The sequence below is a fragment of the Rhipicephalus microplus genome, chromosome 9 (assembly GCF_043290135.1).
Source record: "Rhipicephalus microplus isolate Deutch F79 chromosome 9, USDA_Rmic, whole genome shotgun sequence".
NCBI classification, from domain to species: domain Eukaryota; kingdom Metazoa; phylum Arthropoda; class Arachnida; order Ixodida; family Ixodidae; genus Rhipicephalus; species Rhipicephalus microplus.
The window spans coordinates 8,049,205-8,070,253 of NC_134708.1; the positions used below are offsets into that span (position 1 = coordinate 8,049,205).

Consider the following 21,049-nt stretch of genomic DNA (forward strand, 5'->3'; position numbering starts at 1 on the left):
GGTCTGAGAACACTGCACCGATCTACAAGTGGCTCAAAAAAGAGTGACCTCAGATTTGCTTGAGGTACCAACCAAGAGACATTTTTAATGCTGTTTGATTATTAATGTTTGAAGCAAACATGCATGGTTTGACAAAGCTTCGTTCATTTGCGACCAGCAAATTTAAGACGCCCAACTGCACGAGGAACTGTCGCGACCTCCCAGTCACCTATGCTTCGAACCGAATGTCATGGATGACACGTGAGCTGTTCGAAAAATGGTTGAGAGACTGGGATGGGGAGCTTGAATATTATAAGGGCACGAAAGTGTGCTTCCGTGTCAACAACTGCTTGGCACACTAGCGGATGTTGAGGTGAGCGACATTCAGCTCCAGTTTCTGCCACCATAACACCACCTCGAAGCTCCAGCCCCTCGATCAAGGCATCACCTGTGCTTTTAAGGGGGGACGTGCCTTTCAGAACGAACTTTCTTGTTTCTGGTTAGATCTTGATGAAAATTGGCACAGAGACTAAGAATGACCTCATAATGCTTCCATAAAAATTTCAAGATGATATCATGAAAACTTTCTGAGAAACAAATAATTTCATTACTGGACCTCGTGGAGTGGCTGGAGAGTTTAAAAAATGACATAGAAAGTTGGTAAACACTGTGTGCAGAGGTGAATGTATGCTGTAGGGGGCTGCGTTTTCAAAATAATATTTTTGCAACACTAAAATTTGTAGTTCATGTTTTCTCCACTGATACTTCAATGAGCACATTTGCACTACAAATAAGAAACCCTACCAAAAATTTTTAAAAGGCTAAATTTTAAAAATAAGAACGCAGCCCCCTGAAGCACAGTTCAAGGAGCATTACAAAAAAAAAAAAAAAACAGAATCAAAATCTGTCAAGTAGTTGCGAAGATATCTGCTCCACGAGCTGAGCAACATGCCAAAAAAACAGTATTGAGAAAACGAGGTTCAAAGCCATGAGTCACGGTTTACATGCCTAATAGGCACCAGGGTTGTAGTCCTTAGTGTCCTTTGCAGTGCGGTGTCATCCACGTCCCGTCGTACACCACCGTGACATTCTTGGTGGGTGTTCCCTCCATTTGGCTGTACACATTGCGAACGGCTGCAACAGCGTCGCAAAACACACGTGCCGCGGCTGCTGCGCCAGCAGGCCGAAATTCCCCCTTGAGATGCCTTTGAAAAGTCTTGTGGTGAATTCCCCTATGTGATACATTCATCACAGACCAAAAATCACTGAGTGCAGCTGATCCCTTTCCAATAGTTTTTATAGCTTGCATGGCCCAAATATTTACTTCAAATGACTTACTGTTTTCCATTCGCGGCGACGACCACGCATTTTTCGCGTCCGCGCCGCAAGCAGTGCAGGTGAGCTCTATCTTTACCGCTAACCCGTGCTTAGTTCCGTGCTTCATCTTGAGTCCCGGCTCTTTGCACTGCGGGCACAGGGCACTGCCAAACAGACCATTCAGGGCCGCGCGTTGCACGAGGAAAAACTCATCTTCGTCTTCCGTTTAGATGTCGCTCTCGTCCCCTTGGTCCATCAGTGACATCTTGCGCTCCGTCGCAGACACTGCTCTTAGGGACTCCTGAACAGCCGCGGCGCGTTCGCGAGATGCCTCCGCTGACACGAAACGAGGCTCTAATCGGGCCCGAATCGTGCTACTGGTGGTGCTGGTAGACAGCCTCGCATCCTCGCGCGAAGTACTTGGCTGAGCATCCGCAATGTCTACATCCTCGCGCGAAGTGCTAGGCTGGGCATCCGCGATGAATACATCCTCATGCGAAGTGCTAGGCTGGGCATCCACGATGTCTGCAGCCTGCGCGGAACGACGAACGGATGTTTCCTCAGACAGCACAAAGCACTGCTCCACAGGCATATGAACAGTTTCGTCGATGCTCGCGGACGATGCTCTGTGCGTGCTTGTGCTCGGCTGCGAGTCCTCGTCGTGCCGCAAGCCGTCGTCGCTGCTCGCAGAAGTTGCCGGACTGAATTTCTTTTACACGATCGGCGGCTTCGGCTTACGAGCACCAAATCGCTGCGCAGTCTTGCGGTTCTTCTTGAACGATCGCCGGTCCATGATCGCATGCGGGAACCGATCTCAAAACTGCAATGCGCCAAACTGGATAACGTTTTTCTCCTTTCACGAGCGCCGGTCTTATCGCAGCGCGATGCGATCTCGAAACCACGCCGCGACGAGCTGAAAACAAATGCAGTAAGCGGCCCGTCAGCGCTGTCAGCGCATAGAGCAGACGACCTTTGCGCCGATTGCTACAAGCGACTGCACGAAACCACGCCGCGACGAGTTGAAAACAAATGCGGTAAGCGGCCCGTCAGCGCTGTCAGCGCGTAGAGCAGACGAACTTTGCGCCGATTGCTACAAGCGACCGCACAGGCGACCAATGCGGAGCCGCCGTAGTCACGTGATGTGCGTCGCCAATCGGAAACTGTTGTGATACCTTTACACTTTGGCTTGCTGTGGGCTTGCTCTTGCCTGGTTCAGCCGGCCGAGGCGGCAAATTTGAAACGGAAGAATCGCGCTATCCATAGAGACAAAGATGGCGGCGCTAGGTTGCGTGGTTGCGGAGATATCGCGGTTCGAAAAACGCCGTTTTTTCGCAATTTCCGTGAAATTCATCGCCACCCTAGCTTCGATAAAAATTTTTTACGTCATTTCTACGCTGTTTTCAGGGACGAAACTTCGAAATTAGATAGAAAAGGGGTCACAGAATGTGAAAATGAGATTTTCAGAAAATCGATTTTTTGGCCAAATTTCGCGATGCCAAAGCCGCGTCCCCCCTTAAAGTGATATGCAAGTGAAGGCTTAACGAGCCGCTGCTCATTCAACTTTGCATGGATGAGGAGGTTAAAATCAATTTGTTAGGCGCAATAAGGAATGCTGAAAGCTGCATGGGAGAGAAGGAATAAATGGAACGATTGCTAACTATTTCCAACACGCTAGCCTCATTGTTGGCGCTGAGGAAGTTGTGGAGCCTACTGAAGGGCCCACTGAAGATGGTTTCGTTGAGGGCTTTGAAGAGGTTCACAAGTTCAGAAATGTGGAGCGATTTCTCACGGTTGGTAGGCCACGTCTTGAACACACTGACACTGGATGATTTTTTTGGCGACGACGACACGTCAGAGCCGGTTGCCGAACTGAATGATGTGGAAATGGCTGCTGAGGTAACACGCCAGCAACTCAGAAATGTAGCCACGGAAGTTGAAGCTGCCCGAAAACATTCCTCTGCTAACTTCTGGTGAACCCCAATTGGTCGAAATTTCCGGAGCCCTCCACTACGGCGTCTCTCATAATCATATGGTGGTTTTGGGACGTTGAACACCACAAACCAACTTCTAGTAAGGCTGTGGCTGGTTCGTTCCTGGCGAGTCGCTACTGTTGCGCAATAGAAGACGCCGGGCTCAAGTTAGTGGAATGCCTTGAGAGCAAGGCATAACACGACATGCAGCCAGACTACACTGCACAGGTTCTTTCGCCCCAATAAATGTATTTCTGTTCAAGTAGGTGTCTCCATTTTTTGTCAAGCTGCAGATCCGCTCACGCTAGACTATGGCAATTTCTTGGTGCAAATTTTTATAGCGAATTTAGGCTACAGCAAACTATTTCGTGGAGTTCGCTATAACGAGGTTCAACTGTATTAACTATCAGGAAGTGGACTTCAGTGTTTTGGAGCAGCTCAGGGAGCAGGAATAATGCTGTTTTGAAGCAGCTTTGATACAGTAAAAGGGGAGTTTTGCAACAGTTTCCGAGCACTGAAAGGCGAGTTTTGGAGCAACGCAAGTTAGTTGGGACCAGCTTACTATACTTGCAACCTGCGCGCATGCGTCTGTGTAAAACACGCTCATTTCATAGCGTGAAACGAAAAATATATATATATTCTGGGTGGTATAAACATGGAGCTATTTCTTTACGAAAATGTATCTACTACAAGGAGTCTCACTAGCCAACTCTATGTCGCTAGCCTCTGCAGCATTGCACCTGATGTGTGAAACGTAGTGTAGATGATCGCGGCGCACTTCGCTTGGTGGCAGTTCGTTATCCCAATGCTAATTAAACACACCACTCTGCTCGTCTTTGCTCCATGTGGAGCAAAGTGGGGATGAGCAATTCACACAGCAAATTAGCGCGCATGGCACAGCGAGCCGCCTGGCTGTGACAGTATAGGCAGCATAGGCGCCGCGATGCACGCAACTAATCATGAGATAATCCGAGTCTACACGACCTCTTTGTGTTTCAATGAAATTGCCAGTTGTCGCTTGGTATCATATGTCACAGTAAAGTAGCGCAAATATGTATTGCAGAAAGCCAATAGTGTCCGTTGTGTTGCTATTTCAGTCGCTGTGTATCCTGCACTCTGTAATAGTTTTGAAATGCTCCTTGGCGTTGACACTGAGTGCGATAAAACAATCATGCAAAAGTGCCAGCCCCATATAATCTTTTCCGCACTCTGGCAAAAAGGAAAAAAAAAAGACTTTCTGGATGGTACTTTGGGTGACGCGCTGTGGTACTGTATTCCTTTATTTGTGGCGATAGGGCACATCAGTAGATGCACATTTGCATTAGTAAATGTGCACTGCCGTTCAGTGCATGATCGTGCCGCGTTGTCAGCTGGCACCAATCATCAAGGTTTCACAGTATTACTAGATAATTAACAATTACTCATTTGGTGCCAGCACTTTTGCGGGGAAATGACATCAGAGAGCCCCGCGAATCAACCGAATTACGTGATCGAACTCCGCTGGATATGAATGCGGCCGCGTCCTTGGTGTTGTCAATGCTCAGTGTTGCTCTCGATGATAATAAACAGCTAGATTTGGCTGTTAACACTTTCAATTAACAATTATTAAGAAAATTTCCGTTTATGCACAGCCTGGCACAGCACTTCAACTTTGAACAATGTATGAACAAGGAATGTTGTTTTAGCTAGAATAGATAGCTTAACAAAGTAACCTTGCTAAAATGTTAGCTACAGCAACATTCCTTACTCATTTTGAGCATCGTAAGCTTTTATCATGGAGCTAACTTCTACACAGTTTTTTAGAAAATTGTTCCTTATTATGCCTATGTTTGTTTAAATGTTTTACTTTAATGTCTCCTCTGCATCTGGTAGCCTGCATCTGCTACAGGTCAATGTGATTATTAAGCTATCCATTAAGCATTTCCAACAAGGCTGCAGTCACCTGAGCTCCAAAGCGGAAGACACCACCCGAGGTTGGGCCAGTGCTGCCAAACTGGAAGGTCACTGGTGGTGCGGCTGTCGGTGGCCGAAAAACGAACGTTGACTGGGAGGGAACAGTTGCAGCAGGCACCCCAAATCCAGTACTAGGCGTTTGCTGTTGCATACCAAAGCCACCTGGCAAAGGAACAAAAACCAGTTATAGTTTGTCCCCAACCTTCCCGGTGTTTGCAGATTAAAAGATCTGAACTCTGGGCAGGTTAGAAATCAATACAGTAAAACACACACAATTTAGACTTCATGGGACCGGAGAGAATGTCCGAATTGCAAGAGTACGAACAAAACACTTCAACAATGTCTTCTACACCATCAGACATTTATTTCTTAAAAAGTTTGTGATCGCAGTTTGCTTCACGAACGCAATGTGCAACGAAGTCACAATTTTGCGAAGTTCCTGCAGGTGGCTTAGTACGCGTACACTGTCCGAGGAAAGCATGCGTATGTCCTCCAAAACGGCCAACGCATGCGCAGCCCTTGTCATAGTGTGGCGTGGACGCTCGTCACCATCACTTACGCCCTCTTCAGCCGATTCCCCATTTACCGCCCAAGACTTTGGCGACGATATCGCTGTCGGTCACGGTGCCGGCCACGGCAACATCGCTGTCAATTGCGAAGTAATCGCCCAGGGGCACATCAGCTGGCATGATGCTCACATAGCGGCCATCTTGCTCTTCGCCGGATTCCTCATTGGCCACCACTCCCAGATCAGCAGCGTCGTGCATGAAGCCGTTATGCCTGAAGCAGTTTGCGACTACTGCAGGCGGTGTGTTGTTCCACACGTATGTCAGCATCTGGATTGCGCTTAGCAGGCTTACGTTGTACTGCTTGCCTGACTTTATGCAGAGCAACATCCGCTCGAGTACCTGCCGTCGATAGCGGCTTTTCATGAACTGTACGATTCCGTGGTCCATCCGTTGCAGGGAAGCGAATGTGTTCGGAGGCAGGAATAGCAATTTAATGTTCTCGAGCCCGGACACCTTCGTGTGCGCACTACAGTTGCCTAGCACGAACAACACCTTTCAAGCCTTGGCCGCAAAGCGGCAGTCGAGCTGATGCAGCCAGGCTTGAAAGAGTTCGGCAGCCTTTCTGTTGAACCGGTAGCCGCTTAATATTCTTAAAACATCTTAAAACGCGATTGTCTTGTCAGGCAGAGCCTTATAGAACAGCGCTGTCTTATCAGCATAGAAAATGTTGCACGGCTCGTACGTAGAAAGGCACGCGGATAGTCCGGACTGCTAGTCCTGCACAACATTTTCGTCAACCGCACCTCTTTCACCACACACGTTGCAGAACACCAACCCGTGTCGCTTCTTGAAGCGGTCGAACCAGCCTTCCGACGCACTGAAGGAGTCAATGTTCATGGTTACCGCGAACTTTTCTGCTTGTGCGCAGATAAGGGGGCTGCTCAAGGGCAAACGTGCATAGCGCGAAATGACAATCCAGCGCTACGGCACTTCTTCTAGCTTGGGATGCGCAGCTGTTCGAAGCCTCTTCCTTTGGTCGCCAAACATGTCCCCTGTCATACGCTTACATATTCTGCTCTTTGTTCTTCACGCAAGTGCTCAGCGTGCTTTTCTTCACATCGAACTTTTCCCATCACTTCTTTTCGAGATGCTCCCGCTAGCAACGCCTTCAATATTTTCACCTTCACAGCCAAATCCTTTGCTTCATACTTCGCCCTCTTCGCTGCTAGAGTTGGGGCCGCAGGAGACGGAGGCGAAGCCATCCCAACGTCGCTCGTGCTATGGTCACGCGCACGTGCACGAAGTAGACAACACACACACACATACACACAAAAAAAAACGCACGGTGATAAAAACGAAATGAAAACCGGCGAACTTTTCAAAAAACAGCAAGCAGTAAGACTGCAGATGGCAGTGATCACGAACGGATAAATAATTTAAAGCACACTAGAGGTGAGCAATCCAACCCGACCATCACGCAGACGTGTTCGACACGCAAGAAAAAAGGAAAGGCGAATCCGTAGGTGGACCGTTGCTGATGACAGTAGCGATGCACTGCCTTCCATTTTGGTTGTTTAAACCACTGTATTTTTTCGGGGGAGGGGAGGGGGGTGCCTCCAAGTTGTACTACCCATGGACGAAGTTTTGAATCTCAGTGGCCGCAATCCGATCCCAAAGTTGCTTAGGTGCGCCGTCGATTTGGCCAGCAGAATCCGCTGCTGCTTTCCTATCCTGACTCGACCGCGGTTGGGCGTTCGAATGAACCGAAGCACGGCCCAATTTGTCCGAATTAATGAGATTTTTCAGTCATAGATCAATGTACATTTTGGACTGGACCAGACGCCGTGGCCTAACTAACCGAAATTCCGAATCGATAGGGATCAAATTAACGAGATTTTACTGTATTGGAAATGAAAGCATACCTATAAACCCAAGAATGCCGAATCCGGGAGATTTACGCAACAGCAAGGGGGTTGCCTCACTGAATTATTTGCCCAATTTTCTTCTTTTTTTTGCACATTTTTTTGTATGAAGAAAAAAACATCGCGAAAAATACCAGGACGGGGGGAAATGGCAAGTGCAAACATAGACGTTGCGGTCTTATAATAGCTTGTAATGGCCAAACACATGAGGGTAGGGTTTCCCAGTAAGGCGAGAGTTTCAAGTGGGAGCGCGAACACTCCCGTAATTTCCCACCATCAAAACAACTAGCAAAATTTAATTCCGTGAAAACAACTCGCATATGTCTTCCTGGGACACACGTGAATGGATGGGATGGTGCAGCTGGCTGCCATGAAAGAGCCGGTCGAAGCTTTGCTCGCTACTAGATTCTTTTGACAGGAATGCCAAAACGCTTCTAGCCTTTTTTACGTATTTACTGCCTTCAGCTACGTTAGCCGCATGCCTTCGGAGTTCGTAGATCACTATCATGTGACCGCAACCGTGATTTTGTGCGCGGTGATTGTGGCAAACGGTAGTTCCATTTTCAAACCACGTGCGCTGTCTGCGCACGTGTCTACAAAACCAAGCCGTTTTATGCTATCTATGATCGCATCTGCCACGGTTTTGTCCACAAAGCTTGCGGAAAGCAGTGTTGCTTTAACTGGTCGAGCGTCGGACGCGCGCACATTTTTGGAGTTCTGTCACTTGCGTCATCGCCATATATGATCGTGTTAAAAATCACCACGATTTCGTCCACAGCCATTGTGGCAATGACAAACACATGCACTGTAGAAGATGGTACGTACGCTAGTCGCACGCGTACTTCCAAAGCTTCGAGCACACTGCTCTAAGCCTTGGTCAGACGGTTTCGGTACTAAAGTTCGTATCACCCGCCGCGATTAGGAAAAGTGTTCGGAACGTTTGAATTTTAGCCCGATGAACACAGTAAAATTTGGCTGGAGAATTTGACGAATTCAGATCTGCCGTGTTTTCGCATTCCCGAGATTCTACTGTACCTTTAGATGAACGGCTCCTGAATTTGTTTATAATTAAATGCGGAGCGTTGGCGAAAAGCCTGGAGCGGATTGACCTGCATTTTTGTCAATGCAACCAGATCCCGCACACAAATGTGGATTTCCGGGAGATTTTCATGACGATTGTACAAACAGAAGAAACGGTCAAAATTCGGGAATCTCCTGGACAATCCAGAAGATTTGGTAGGTATGTGAAAGACAAAAAAATTGGACATGAAGGAATGAAAGATGCGGAGCGACGTCTATGACGCGCCGTTCATCTGCACCTTTTCATTCGTCTTTTAGCGTCCTTCATTTTCAGTTTGCAGATTACTAGGATACTGAAAATTTAAGCGAGAAAGAAAAAAAAATGAGTAAGTGTTACATAACAACCTTCAAGCCTATAAATAAACAAATAAATATGTGTGTGTCTATGGACACACACATTTATGTACAAGTTCGCTTCAGCGAAAAAATGTCCTTATACAGAGAAGAATGGTGATGCGGAAGTATGAAGTCCAGTAAATTATTTTGAAATTCAAGTCATGTTTCGCATATGGCACCTACAGACATCAACAATAACGTGACATCAGGCTACAGTGTCAATTCTGATGACTTTGCACTACAGTATAGCTAATTGGGACTACGTCAGGCAGCAAGACATTCAATATGGCCGCCTGAAAATCGCCAAGGCAGCCCTGGAGCAGAGTGGCTGCGGAAATGTCACGACATTTTACACAAGCACGTGTCATGAAGCTAATCCCATGTTGTGTCGTTAGGGTACAGTAGGAACCGAAACATATTGTAATTACTTTTTCAGGGTGTGGGAATTGAGGCTGGCCCGCTGCCTTTGCGCGGGCTTTCCCGCCTTTTCTGCCATTCTCATGTCCCGACATGTCTGCCCTCCTTTGCTGTCTGCCGCGCTGGGAAGGGCGGAGTGACGTTTAACTCCCTCACCCGGTAGCGGATGTTGACTGTGGCGCCGCGCGCGGGGACTCGCAAGAGGTTTTCGCGCGCTGCGTCGGGAGCGGTGAGTACTGTCCGGGACTTCAAACGGTGAGCCACGCATTATTTTCCGTCCGTCGAGTCCCGTCGCTCGGGGCTCGTCGGACTTCGCCGACGGCGCCTCGCGCCCGAGGCGAACGCTCACCTTTTGTTGCCCCGCTGCGTACTCACGGCCGAAGGGCAGTACGGTGTCCTAGTGCGTGGCCTAGCTACGCCGACCAGTCTCCCTTCGAAGCCAACGCGAGCGCCTTTGCCCTCGCTCGAGCAACCGGGCCTTTGTTCCGGTGTCTCCGTGGATCACCTTTACCGCGGAGACGTGCTCGTGGCACCCTGTGTAGTACTTTGTGCCCGTGGCGTGGATAAGCCTATTTGCTTTCCCGCCGCACCTTTTTGCAACGACCGTACTGCGTTCGGTGTTGCCACAATAAAGTGTTGCGACGTTGAGCAGTATCGTGTTTCCCGCCACGGCGACGGTTAACGCGTGCCCTGCGGCTCGCTAAGACCGGACCCACGCTGGTGGCCGTACTCCTTCGGGATACGTGTACACCACACTGGCGCCCAACGCGGTGTCAAAAGCTCTAGCTTTTGACTGCTCTTAGCGAGTCAGTTCGCCTGCGCGATTCGGGCTCGTCGCAACATGTCTGCTTCGTGGCATGCCGCGTTGCACCAAGAGGCCACCGCCTCTATCGACGGGCGCCCTTCGGCGCTCGCCTGTGTCGTCACCCCTTTTTGTGGTGAATACACTCCTACGTGGTAGCTGACGCGCTATCTCGTGCCCCCTGTTGTCTGCCGAGAACCTGGATTTCGGTGCGACGGCCGCTCGCGGTGCCTTAGCACATGCAAGCGTCGGGGGCGAAACAGCAGCTTCGCCGCCATTCGGCGAGAAGGGTGAGTCCCCATGCGGACAAACCTTGGCTGCTAACCAGGTAAGCGGCGCACCGCGAAGCGGCCGAGCGGGGGAGCTTTCCGAAGGCCACGAGGCCGAGAGCGAACCCGTAACGCCGACTCACGCGGCGGTTGCTGCGGCCCTGAGTGGGCGCGATACCAGACTCCCCCATTTGGGAGAATGGGAATTGCTTTCGGCAGCGAAGAGCTACTGAAGGCTCAGCAGAGTGATCCGTTTCGAGTCTCGGAGGGACGGAGCGCCGTATACGCTGCTTGCTTTGCGGCGGGCGCCGTTAAACTGTCTTGAGAGGCGCGCCGTTACGCTGCTTGTTCTGCGGCGGGCGCTATTAGGGGGCTGAAACAGCGTGTGTCGCTGAGTCCCCGGCGGATTCATTTTGCTGGACCATGACGGGCTCCTGCTGAACTATATAGCCACTGACGACGAGTCCAGCGACCCGTTTAAGGTGGTTATGCCCAAAAGTCTGAGAGCCGCACTGTTGCGATCCTCTCACGACGAATCCATGGCCGGTCACCTGAGTGGCTCGAAAGTTTTTTGCAAACTGAGCAATGTTGTGACCTGGCCCGGCACGAAGCGTGGCTTTTATCGCTATTCCGTGCCTGCCACGTCTGACAAACGGTTGAGCCAAGGGTTGGAAAGCCGCCCGGTTTTATGAACCGATTGTCAGTGAGCGTCCGTGGCGCGTACTAGCTGAAAGATCCCCTTTGGGAAAACTCAGCCGTGCCCACATCGCAGACCTGAAGCCCTTTGTCACGGTCTGACGAGCTCGCGCCAGTGCCCTACGGCACTTCGCGCAAGCAACGGGCACACCCGGAGCGGCGGACCGCATTCGGACCCCGCACCGGTATAATCTGAGGAAGCGGTCACCTTTGTGATTTCGCGCCGGACGGCGGACTTCTCCGCAACCGAAGGCCCTCAGTTTACTGTCTAGCCTCAGTATAGGTTAGCTTCTTTACGGCCTTTTCTCGTAAAGGAGTTGACCCCGCCCTGTCTGCTGCCAGTGTTTCTTTTTTTTTTTTTTTTGAAGTGTTCATGTGTATTTTATGTTTCTTTTGTCTAATATTAAGTGTTATTTGTATTTTATGTTTTTTGCCAGATGTTTAGTGTCAGTTTGCTCTGTGTTTACTTTTTTTTCGTGTTCGTTTCGTCTACCGCGAAGGGAGCTGTGTGTGACCTTGTGTGTCGGTGCTTGCCGGGAGAAAGAGAGACGAAGGACGCTTTGCGCCTACGCTCGCGCAGCTGTCGGCGGTGTGTGTGCGTGCGTGCTTCTGTGCGTGTGCAAGTGCGAGCCCGCGAAGAGTGCGTCATGGCTTCCCCCCCCATCGACGCGGGCACTGGAGGTGCTGGGGGGCATTGACACACTGACGTCAGACCATCTGGCTGTGCTCTGCTCTCGGCTGTCGCCGAGGAAGCCCTGCTGCCTTTTCCCACCATGGCTCCTGCGCGAGGCCAGCTGAAAGCAGCTATATGCTGCCGGCCAACAGGGCGCCTCGCAGCCATTTTTGGTTCTGCCTCCCTGACCACCGGAGAGGCCCGGCTTCCCGCAACGTCCAGCTCCGTCATCGAGCCAGAAATGCGGGGCCTCCGAACAACCGAAGCGGCTTTCGTCGGACTCGCGGCTGATCAAGAGCAGCAACGAGCCATCAGTGAGCCCCCTCCCGTACCTCTGACCTCGCACTCGGGCATCGCACCCAGCGGACACTCACGCCCTTTTTCCGCCCCTCCGCGCAGTGGACGCTATCCCACTTCAGCACCAACACGAACACTAGTCCCACTTTTCTGTGCTCCCTTCCGCAGTTATCTTTATAGTGTCGTGTGTTTATTTTGTTATTTATGTTTTTGTTTCTCCTTTGTAATCATATTTTTTTTTTAAGTAGCAGGGCTGGACTGAGGTTAGCTACCGCTCATAGCAGTGTCATTTTAACTGCATGGGTGACGTCCGGCTGCCTTTTGCAGACCGGTAAAGGACAAGTTTAGGAGAGGGGGATGTGGGAATTGAGGCTGGCCCGCTGCCTTTGCGCGGGCTTTCCCGCCTTTTCTGCCATTCTCATGTCCCGACATGTCTGCCCTCCTTTGCTGTCTGCCGCGCTGGGAAGGGCGGAGTGACGTTTAACTCCCTCACCCGGTAGCGGATGTTGACTGTGGCGCCGCGCGCGGGGACTCGCAAGAGGTTTTCGCGCGCTGCGTCGGGAGCGGTGAGTACAGTCCGGGACTTCAAACGGTGAGCCACGCATTCTTTTCCGTCCGTCGAGTCCCGTCGCTCGGGGCTCGTCGGACTTCGCTGACGGCGCCTCGCGCCCGATGCGAACGCTCACCTTTTGTTGCCCCGCTGCGTACTCACGGCCGAAGGGCAGTACGGTGTCCTAGTGCGTGGCCTAGCTACGCCGACCCGTCTCCCTTCGAAGCCAACGCGAGCGCCTTTGCCCTCGCTCGAGCAACCGGGCCCTTTGTCCCGGTGTCTCCGTGGATCACCTTTACCGCGGAGACGTGCTCGTGGCACCCCTGTGTAGTACTTTGTGCCCGTGGCGTGGATAAGCCTACTTGCTTTCCCGCCGCACCTATTTGCAACGGGCTGTACTGCGTTTGGTGTTGCCACAATAAAGTGTTGCGACTTGAGCAGTATCGTGTTTCCCGCCACGGCGACGGTTAACGCGTGCCCTGCGGCTCGCTAAGACCGAACCCACGCTGGTGGCCGTACTCCTTCGGGATACATGTACACCACAGGGGTGCTTAGCTCGTTCATTCTATGCAGAAAAAAATGCGCTAAAATAGAAAAGGACACCAAAAAGAAGGAATGCTAAACATATCGAGAGCAAACTACCAATCCTTTTTTATTGACTGCAGAGCCTCAGTTAAATAAGCAAACCAAACATAGCTGTGCAGACGTGCCCAGCAACATCATATGCTAATGGATTTTATTCATCACAAAGAGCACTTCTCCACCATTTAATGGTACCGAGGCCTCACTAAGCAGATCCGAGTTTGCACTCGATCTAATTTTTCTGCACTTTTTCAGGGTGCACTCATGCTTACAAACATGTTTTTTAAGCTTCTAAGGGCACGGCCTTACATTTGAATAAAAAAAACAATATTAATAAAAATAGTAATAAAATAAGCTGGTATTTGTGCCACTACTGACACTACATTTCGCGGCCGAGACAACCTGCATGATCGATTCCCGTGAACAAACGTATAAAGCCGACATCCTATTTCTCAGCGCCCGAAATTCCAGACATGCCCGGTTTCTTGAACTCATATGTGGCACCATCAAGTTCCCCGTAATGTCAATGTCTCGAAAAGTCCGAAATTCCAGATGTTTATAGCTTTTGCCACCTGATTTTCCGAACTTTTTACCACAAACCGCAGACTCAGTCACCATCGACGCCACCATTTTGGCTGTTCGGACCCTCGAACCCAATACGCCGCGGTTGCCGTACCCTTGAAACCGAAAAGGCCGCAATCCAGCGCACGCCAATCCGTTGCCAGCCGTAGCTTAGGCTGCATGGTGCTGTTATTACTGTTATGGTGCTGTGCAGCCTGTGTTCTGACAGCGGGAAAAGCTACGCTGTCGACCTATGGTCTGCCATCGGCATGCTTGCAGACTCGTGGAATGTTACGCAACAGACCCTCCGGAACTGTTTTCGTTACGCGTGCTTCATACTGGACGCTAACATGGCCGTCTTGCCTGCAGAGGACAGCGTGTGCGACGAACTTCCACCCACGACGGAGATTGCTCTCAACGATCTGCACGTTGCCAGTGTTTTGATTCCAGCCAAGATAACCCTTGAGGGCTTCGCCAACGCTGACAAAAACCTTGAGCCACGAAGGATTCCGACGACACCAAGATCGAAGAAACAGTGCCTACACAACAGACGAGCTTGGGGATGACAAGCGCACAGACTCTGTCATCGGTGCACAACGACAGGATCGTATTAACTGAAATTGAGGCAGACACCATCGCGGCCAAGTGGAACGCCGCGCAAACAAAAATAAGCGACCTTTTTTTTTCTTTCTTTTTGCACATAAGTGTTTACAAATGTGGTATTGCTTTTTTCGTTTCTTTTTTTTTTCAGGGCCACCTAAACGACGATGCATTGTAACGACACCCTGTACTCCTGCTGCAACCCTCTTCGTCATTGAAAAATACATATTAAAAAGTGTTTTCACTTGCATTCATTTTTCTGGACTGTCTGATTTTCCGGATGTTTTCACGGTCCCTTGAAAGTGTGGCAAATCGGACGTCGACTGCAAAATACCAACTGCGAACATAGCTTGGAAGGTATTCTTTATTGATGTTTGTGTGCGTGATAGGACACCACTCCCTCGAAAGTGACCACGATGACCTCCCTACTTCCCTCATGTCACCTCGTTGCAGTCAATACCGTATATACTCGCACAATGATCCCACTTTAAAAAAAAATTGACTCCCATTTCGGGATGCGATCATTATGCGGGGTAAATTTTCTGTGAAAAAATATTCTGAGCACCGGAAACGCAAAAAAGGCGCTAATAAGAATTCTTACGGTAGCTATCATGAGCATAACCAAAAATAAAAGTAAATTAATGTTTACCTTTGTAATAAAATGCACGCATTACGCAGGAGCTACATGCATGGCACACTGCCCTTTCATTTTTTACCTCTCTGACCCCCTAAAGTTCATTCAGACTCTAAAGCATCACTGGCGTCAGTGTCGTCGCCGCACGATTTCTTGTCGGAACCAGCAGTGTCTTCATTGTCCCACAGAGGGTCATCTTCCGTTCCATCGAGCGCGTTGGAAATGCCAGCGACAGTCCATTCCGCCGCATGAAGCGTGTCGTCCAGCCGGAACAGGCACGGAAATCCTTTGTGGCAATTCCCAGCCTCCAGGAAACTGTGAACGCCTGCGTCTGTATCATGTCTCATGACACTACATAACCGTCCTTGCGCATGTCCTTCACGTATTTGAGGACTGCCTTTTCAATGTCAGGGAACTTGCCAGATTTGGGTCCGCAGAAAGACAATCGCGTGCTGTTAGTAGCCATGAGCATGTCGCGCTGTTTTTTTCAATATCGGATCCGGATTTCGTCGACGCCGAAATGTCTGCCGGCAGCGCGGTTGCCGTGCTCTAGCGCGTAGTCAAGCGCCTTCAGCTTGAACGCGGCAGTAAAGCTCGCATACCGTTCCATGGTGAAACGGCGCTTTAAGGGGAGATGCTCCTTGAAAACTTTTTTCTTCAGATATTTGTGACAGCTCAATGAAACTTTCACCAGTTATAGAGTTGGAGCTCCTTTTTTAAAATCTGCTTTTATTTTTTTCATGGCTCATTTAGTTAATTTTTTGCAGACCATGCATTTGTAAAAACAATGCATTCTTGTGCAAGCTTAGGCAACAATAGTAAGCACAAGAAATCTCTAAAAAATAGCCAATGTTGCTCCTAATGAATTGCAGAATTCAATAAAGCAAAGAAACATTGTGTAACATTTGTGTGCAGGCCTAGAAAAAAATTCTAATGCTGAATTTGAGTTTTACCATACTCAAGGAACAAGCTTCTGGAATTATCCAGCTGAATATGCTTTGGAGACCTCTGAAAGTTGTTAATTTGTATTCAGGACATGTTAAACTTCAAGTATGCCAAGTTTCATTGCAATCCGACTATGTAAAACATACAAATTATAGTGCACAAGCTCTAAAAACGCCGAAAAATGAGGAACTGAGAAAAAGCGGTTTGAAAGTTCAAAAACATGTTTAATACTATACTCTTCAACCAATCTGAATGAAATTCACAGAGAATGTCAGCAAAGCTATCTTGAAAATGTTGACAGTTTTAGAATAACCCAGCACTATATATTGGACCCTTACAGTCTCTGCAAGCTGTCTCCTCCCGACGAGCATTTTTTTTTTCGGTACTGCGGCGACGGGCCGTTGCTCTCGGGCTCATTCGAGGTTTCGGCGGCGGTATGCACTTTTTTTTTTTTTTGCTAATGGCAGTTCTTGTGACGCACCGGTTTTTTAACACCAATGATGGCACAAAACCAGCACAAGCTGCTCGTGTCAGATGCCGATCGCACGCGGTGCGACCCAACGTTACTGCGACCATCGACTTCACGCTCACAGCGAAGCTGTCCCGTGCACTGCCGCTGGCGGACGTCTCCTCGCTTCCACTGCATGACTGATACACGCGGCTTGACGCATACGTGGACGAAACAACAGTTGCAGCACATGCGTCATTTCGGCGCTAAAATTCCGAAAGCGATGCCTGTCCTTATCGTCTACTTGCCATTACTCAACTAGACAGCTCGCACCGCCCGCAGTTGAGGCATACTACGCCACTGACGAGGTTGTGCATCGCATCGGTCTCACAAATAAATGTGCTTCCGCGTTAGTCCTGACACTTGCTTTAGTCGTCGAACATCTTTATCTTTTCCTCTGAAGCGCTGCCGAACTCATCGACGGTAGGAGTAAAGCTCGAACAATCTAAATCGGGTGCGTCGCTGCTGCCGCGGCTAGGCCTAGCAACAGACGGACCTCTGGCCGGCGCTCACTGTTTGTGTTTGGGGTGCCTTCTTTCGTACTGGTGCCGCGTAATGAACTTCCGTGAACGAAAGTAGAGTTTCTCGCTGGCATCCATGGCGCGGAAATAACTCCGGCGGTTGAGTTCGTCGATGTCTCGGCAAAAGCAGGAGAACGAAGAAAGCGCTCGCATCCGACTGCGCGGCGGAATGCTCGCAACCAATGACAGGGCTCCGATCATACCACGTGACTTCGAAGGCCCAGTCGCCACGCTAGAATGCTGCGGGAAAACGATTTTTTGTAGTATCTTTAGCGTGAATTCAGCTTTGCCGAAGCGGGCTCTGGGAGAAGAGGGTTAGGCCTACATGCCCGCGAAATTTCAAGAGCCGGCGATGCCGTAGAGCGAAGTGCCGTGTGCGTGAAAATCGGGTAACTTCGCACTTTCACGAGCCACCGCGAGTGCTTTAATTGTATTTTTCGATAACTTCTAGCTGATTCTCAGCTTTGATTCTTTAATATATTAAGGAGAAGGCTTGGAAAAACACAAAACACAAGAAAACACAAAATCGACTTTTTCGAAAAAAATTGCGGTTTTTCGACCCGCATCTCCCCTTAACAGACGATCACAAAGCACACCAAGAAAAAAAAAATGTGGTCTCAGGAAAAAAAAAAACATTGCTACGGGATGAACACAGGTCGGCCAACAGGCAGCTGCCGCTGTAACAGTGCGGGATGTTAAAACAAACATGGCAGCTCACGAAGCGAAGCCACCGCATTTTTTTTTTTCTTCTTTGCGTCAGTTCTGGAGGTTTTAAGTACGTCGAGCGCGTCAGAACAGTTTCTTCCATCTAAATAAGGAATGCTTTCATTTAAATCAGTAAATTTACAGCATTAGCATAGTGGTGCCCGCTTTCAGATCACAGAAACAATAATAGACGCGTTCAGCTAGACGTGGCACATGACATGCCGATGCGGTAAGTTCAGGGTGCGATCATTACGCGGGGGGAAAAAAAAGTCGAATTTAGACGACAAAATTTAGGGGTGCGATCGTTATGCGAGTGCAATCATTACACGAGTAAATACGGTACAACAAGCTACGATGATGTCATAGCTGCCATTCTTTGTGCTATGTTTGCTGCAGCAGGCAATTATGTGGAGGTAGCTCGCGAGTCTGTGACAGTGGCACACGCATTGAATGTTTTGTGTTTGGTGACATCTGTCCAGTTTCCTGTTTGAACGACTGATGTGTATCGCACGAAATGCGTCACAGTTTTGTGTGCCAATGTGGTCTTGCGTTTCACATGCTAGATGGCGATAGTTGCACCCAGCGGCTTGTCATTTTTGAAGCTCTCTAAAACCGAAACTGACTGTTTGGTAATGAGGAACTTGTAATTAATTGTCTGTTGCACACAGCACTAAACGATGTACTGTGTTTTGACAAATGGGCCCCAAGCAACACATCGTAGCAACAAAATGCAATGCTAAATTTTGTGTCAGTGCCCTTTAAGCTTGAAAACGTAGCCACTGCAAGTCACACTAAAATTCAGACTATGACAAATGGCACAAAAAAAGCCAAACAACTTCAAGGAGAGCCAACTCACTTGTCATGCTGGTGGCCGTGGGTGCTACTGCAGGTGCGGCAGCAGGCTTGAGAGGGTTGAGGGCACCAAAAGCAGGTGTGGGTGTAGCCCCAATGCCAAATGCCGGCTGCTGTGCTGCCACATGTGGCTCTGGGGGCTTGTTTGCCAGAGTGCCAAAAGATGGCAGAGGGGTCGATGCACCGCTGGCAGGTTGGGGAAAAGCTGGCGACACAGGCTGGGAGCCAAATGAAAATGTCGCAGCGCTGGCATCACTCTTCTGGCCAAAGACAAACTGGGAACTTGGAAAGGCCGGCTTAGCAGGTTCCATGGTTGGTGCTGCTGCCGGCAGGGAAATGGCCGCATGCGCGGTAGTAGCTGGCGCTAGGAAGCCAGCCAGTTGTCCAGCAGTGGTAGTCTGGCTGCCTCCCGGATGCACTACAGATGGCTGCTGCACTGCCGCTGGGGGGGCCGACATTTCACTGGGCTTTGCTGCCAAGCCAAATGAAAACTGCTTTGGTGCTGTCTCTGCTGCTCCTGCTGTAGTTGCAGGCGTCCCGAAACTGAAAGGCTTAGTGGGAGTGTCGACAGTTGCACCTAATTTTGGTGTTGGCTCTACAGTGGCACCAAATTGAAACAGCTTAGACGGTTCGGTGGGACCCGATGGGTTGAGGAACTTGAAAGTCTTTGCAGGTGGTTGCTGTTCTTCGGAGGAACCAGGCCTGACACTCTTCGTAGAATCCTCTGCAGTGGCGCCAAACTTGAAGCCTCCAGTGGATGTCTCTGTCGAAGGGGTGGTGCCAAATGCAAACGGTTTTGCCGGTTCCTTGACAGTAGTGGACCCAAAAGTAAATCCTTTGCTTGGCTCTGCCATGTGGCCGAGTTTGAAGCCACCCGATGCACCTTCTGCAGAGTTGGCGACTGGGGATGGCTTGGCAGGCTCATCTGTGCTGGCACTGAACTTGAAAGACTTTGTAGAAGCTTCTGAGCCACTTCCAGTCTGAGGCAACTTGGCTTGCTCGTCTGTGGTGCAGCCAAACTTCAGAGGCTTCGAGGGCTGCTCTGAGGACGAACCGAAGTTGAACAGCTTAGCTGCTTCTTCTGTAGTTGTGTTTGGTTTGGCTTTCTTCGTTGGCTCCTCTGAACTAGCACCAAATGTAAATGACTTTGTCTGCTGTTCAGATGCCGTTGTGCCAAACTTAAATGACTTTGTTGCAGGCTCGTTAGTGGTGGTGCCAAATTTGAAAGGTGTAGCTTGCTCTTCAGTGTTCGAGCCAAACTTGAATGCCTTTGATGCTTCACTAGCTGACGAACCAAAATTGATGGCCTTTGATGGTTCCTCCGAGGACGAACCAAACTTGAAGTCCTTCATAGGTGCCACAGCAGTTGTAGAAGCAGGGGCACTTGTAACAGTGGTAGTGCTAGTAATGCCAAACTTGAAAGGTTTCCCTGCACTCTCCACAGAAGGAACAGCCTCGGATGGCTTCGCAGTGCCCGATGAAGGTATGCCAAACTTGAATTGCGCAGGTGCCGCAGCAAATGGCGCACCACCGAAACCGCTGGACTCGGAGGAAGGCAACTTGAAATTGAATGCTGCAGCAGCCGCTGTTCAGAGAAAAAGTAAAAAAAAAGTGATGGGAGTCACAAAATAAAATGAACAAAGACACAAAGAATGCAGCAAGAGTGGCAGCTGGAAGCGTTTTACACATTTATCTTCCCCCCCCCCCCCTTTTTTTCACCTGTCACTCTAATACAATGCAGCTACGTTAATCAGATTAAAAAGGAAGAGAGACAAGAAAATGAAATATTCAAATGTGTTAAAAGGCTTGCAATGAAGGACACAGCATATGATAAAACAACCACCTGCGTTTCAGGCACTAGCATAGGCAGAGACTTGTGCGATAGCAACTCATAGAAAACAATGCTAATACAATGCTAAACAAGCTTTAGCACTCTCTTCCTGGTAACACTGACACCTTACCACTGAAATATTCCTGGCTGCCACTGGTGAGCTTATTACATGTAAGTACCTTCATTTTTAATCATTTATATTTTCGCATAAGTTGTTCTCTTTTAATAGCCCTAAATTAAGGGGGCAGATAATGTGTATATCAAAAGCGTGTAAATTCAATCCTCGCTGATTTGGAACATTGGATAACTCTAATGTGTGTTTCTAGCACTGTTCGTATACCTTAAAAAACAGAATATAAGTTAAACTAAAAAAAAGAAATCACGCAATGTAACGTCGACCCTCGTCTTGTATAGAGGTCATTGGCAGAAAAAAAAAAAAACGTCTCGCAACTATGGGCAGCTGAAGTCGAAAGCCTTCACTGCCATCGTGAGCATCAGCACCGGCATGGTTGCAGAACTATGCAAGGCCTACAGTGTTTA

The 21,049-nt window shown here is 49.3% G+C and overlaps 1 protein-coding gene across 2 annotated transcripts in view; it reads right to left on the reverse strand.

Annotated features, from left to right (window-relative positions):
- LOC119164835 (uncharacterized) overlaps positions 1-21,049 on the reverse strand; it is an 81,530-nt gene that overhangs the window by 6,832 nt on the left and 53,649 nt on the right. For both annotated transcript variants that reach the window (XM_075873052.1, XM_075873053.1), the window contains 2 exons: positions 18,683-20,263; positions 5,209-5,381 (listed from right to left, as the gene is read on the reverse strand). In XM_075873052.1, the coding sequence (XP_075729167.1) occupies positions 5,209-5,381; positions 18,683-20,263 (1,754 nt within the window). The remainder of the gene's footprint in view (positions 1-5,208; positions 5,382-18,682; positions 20,264-21,049) is intronic.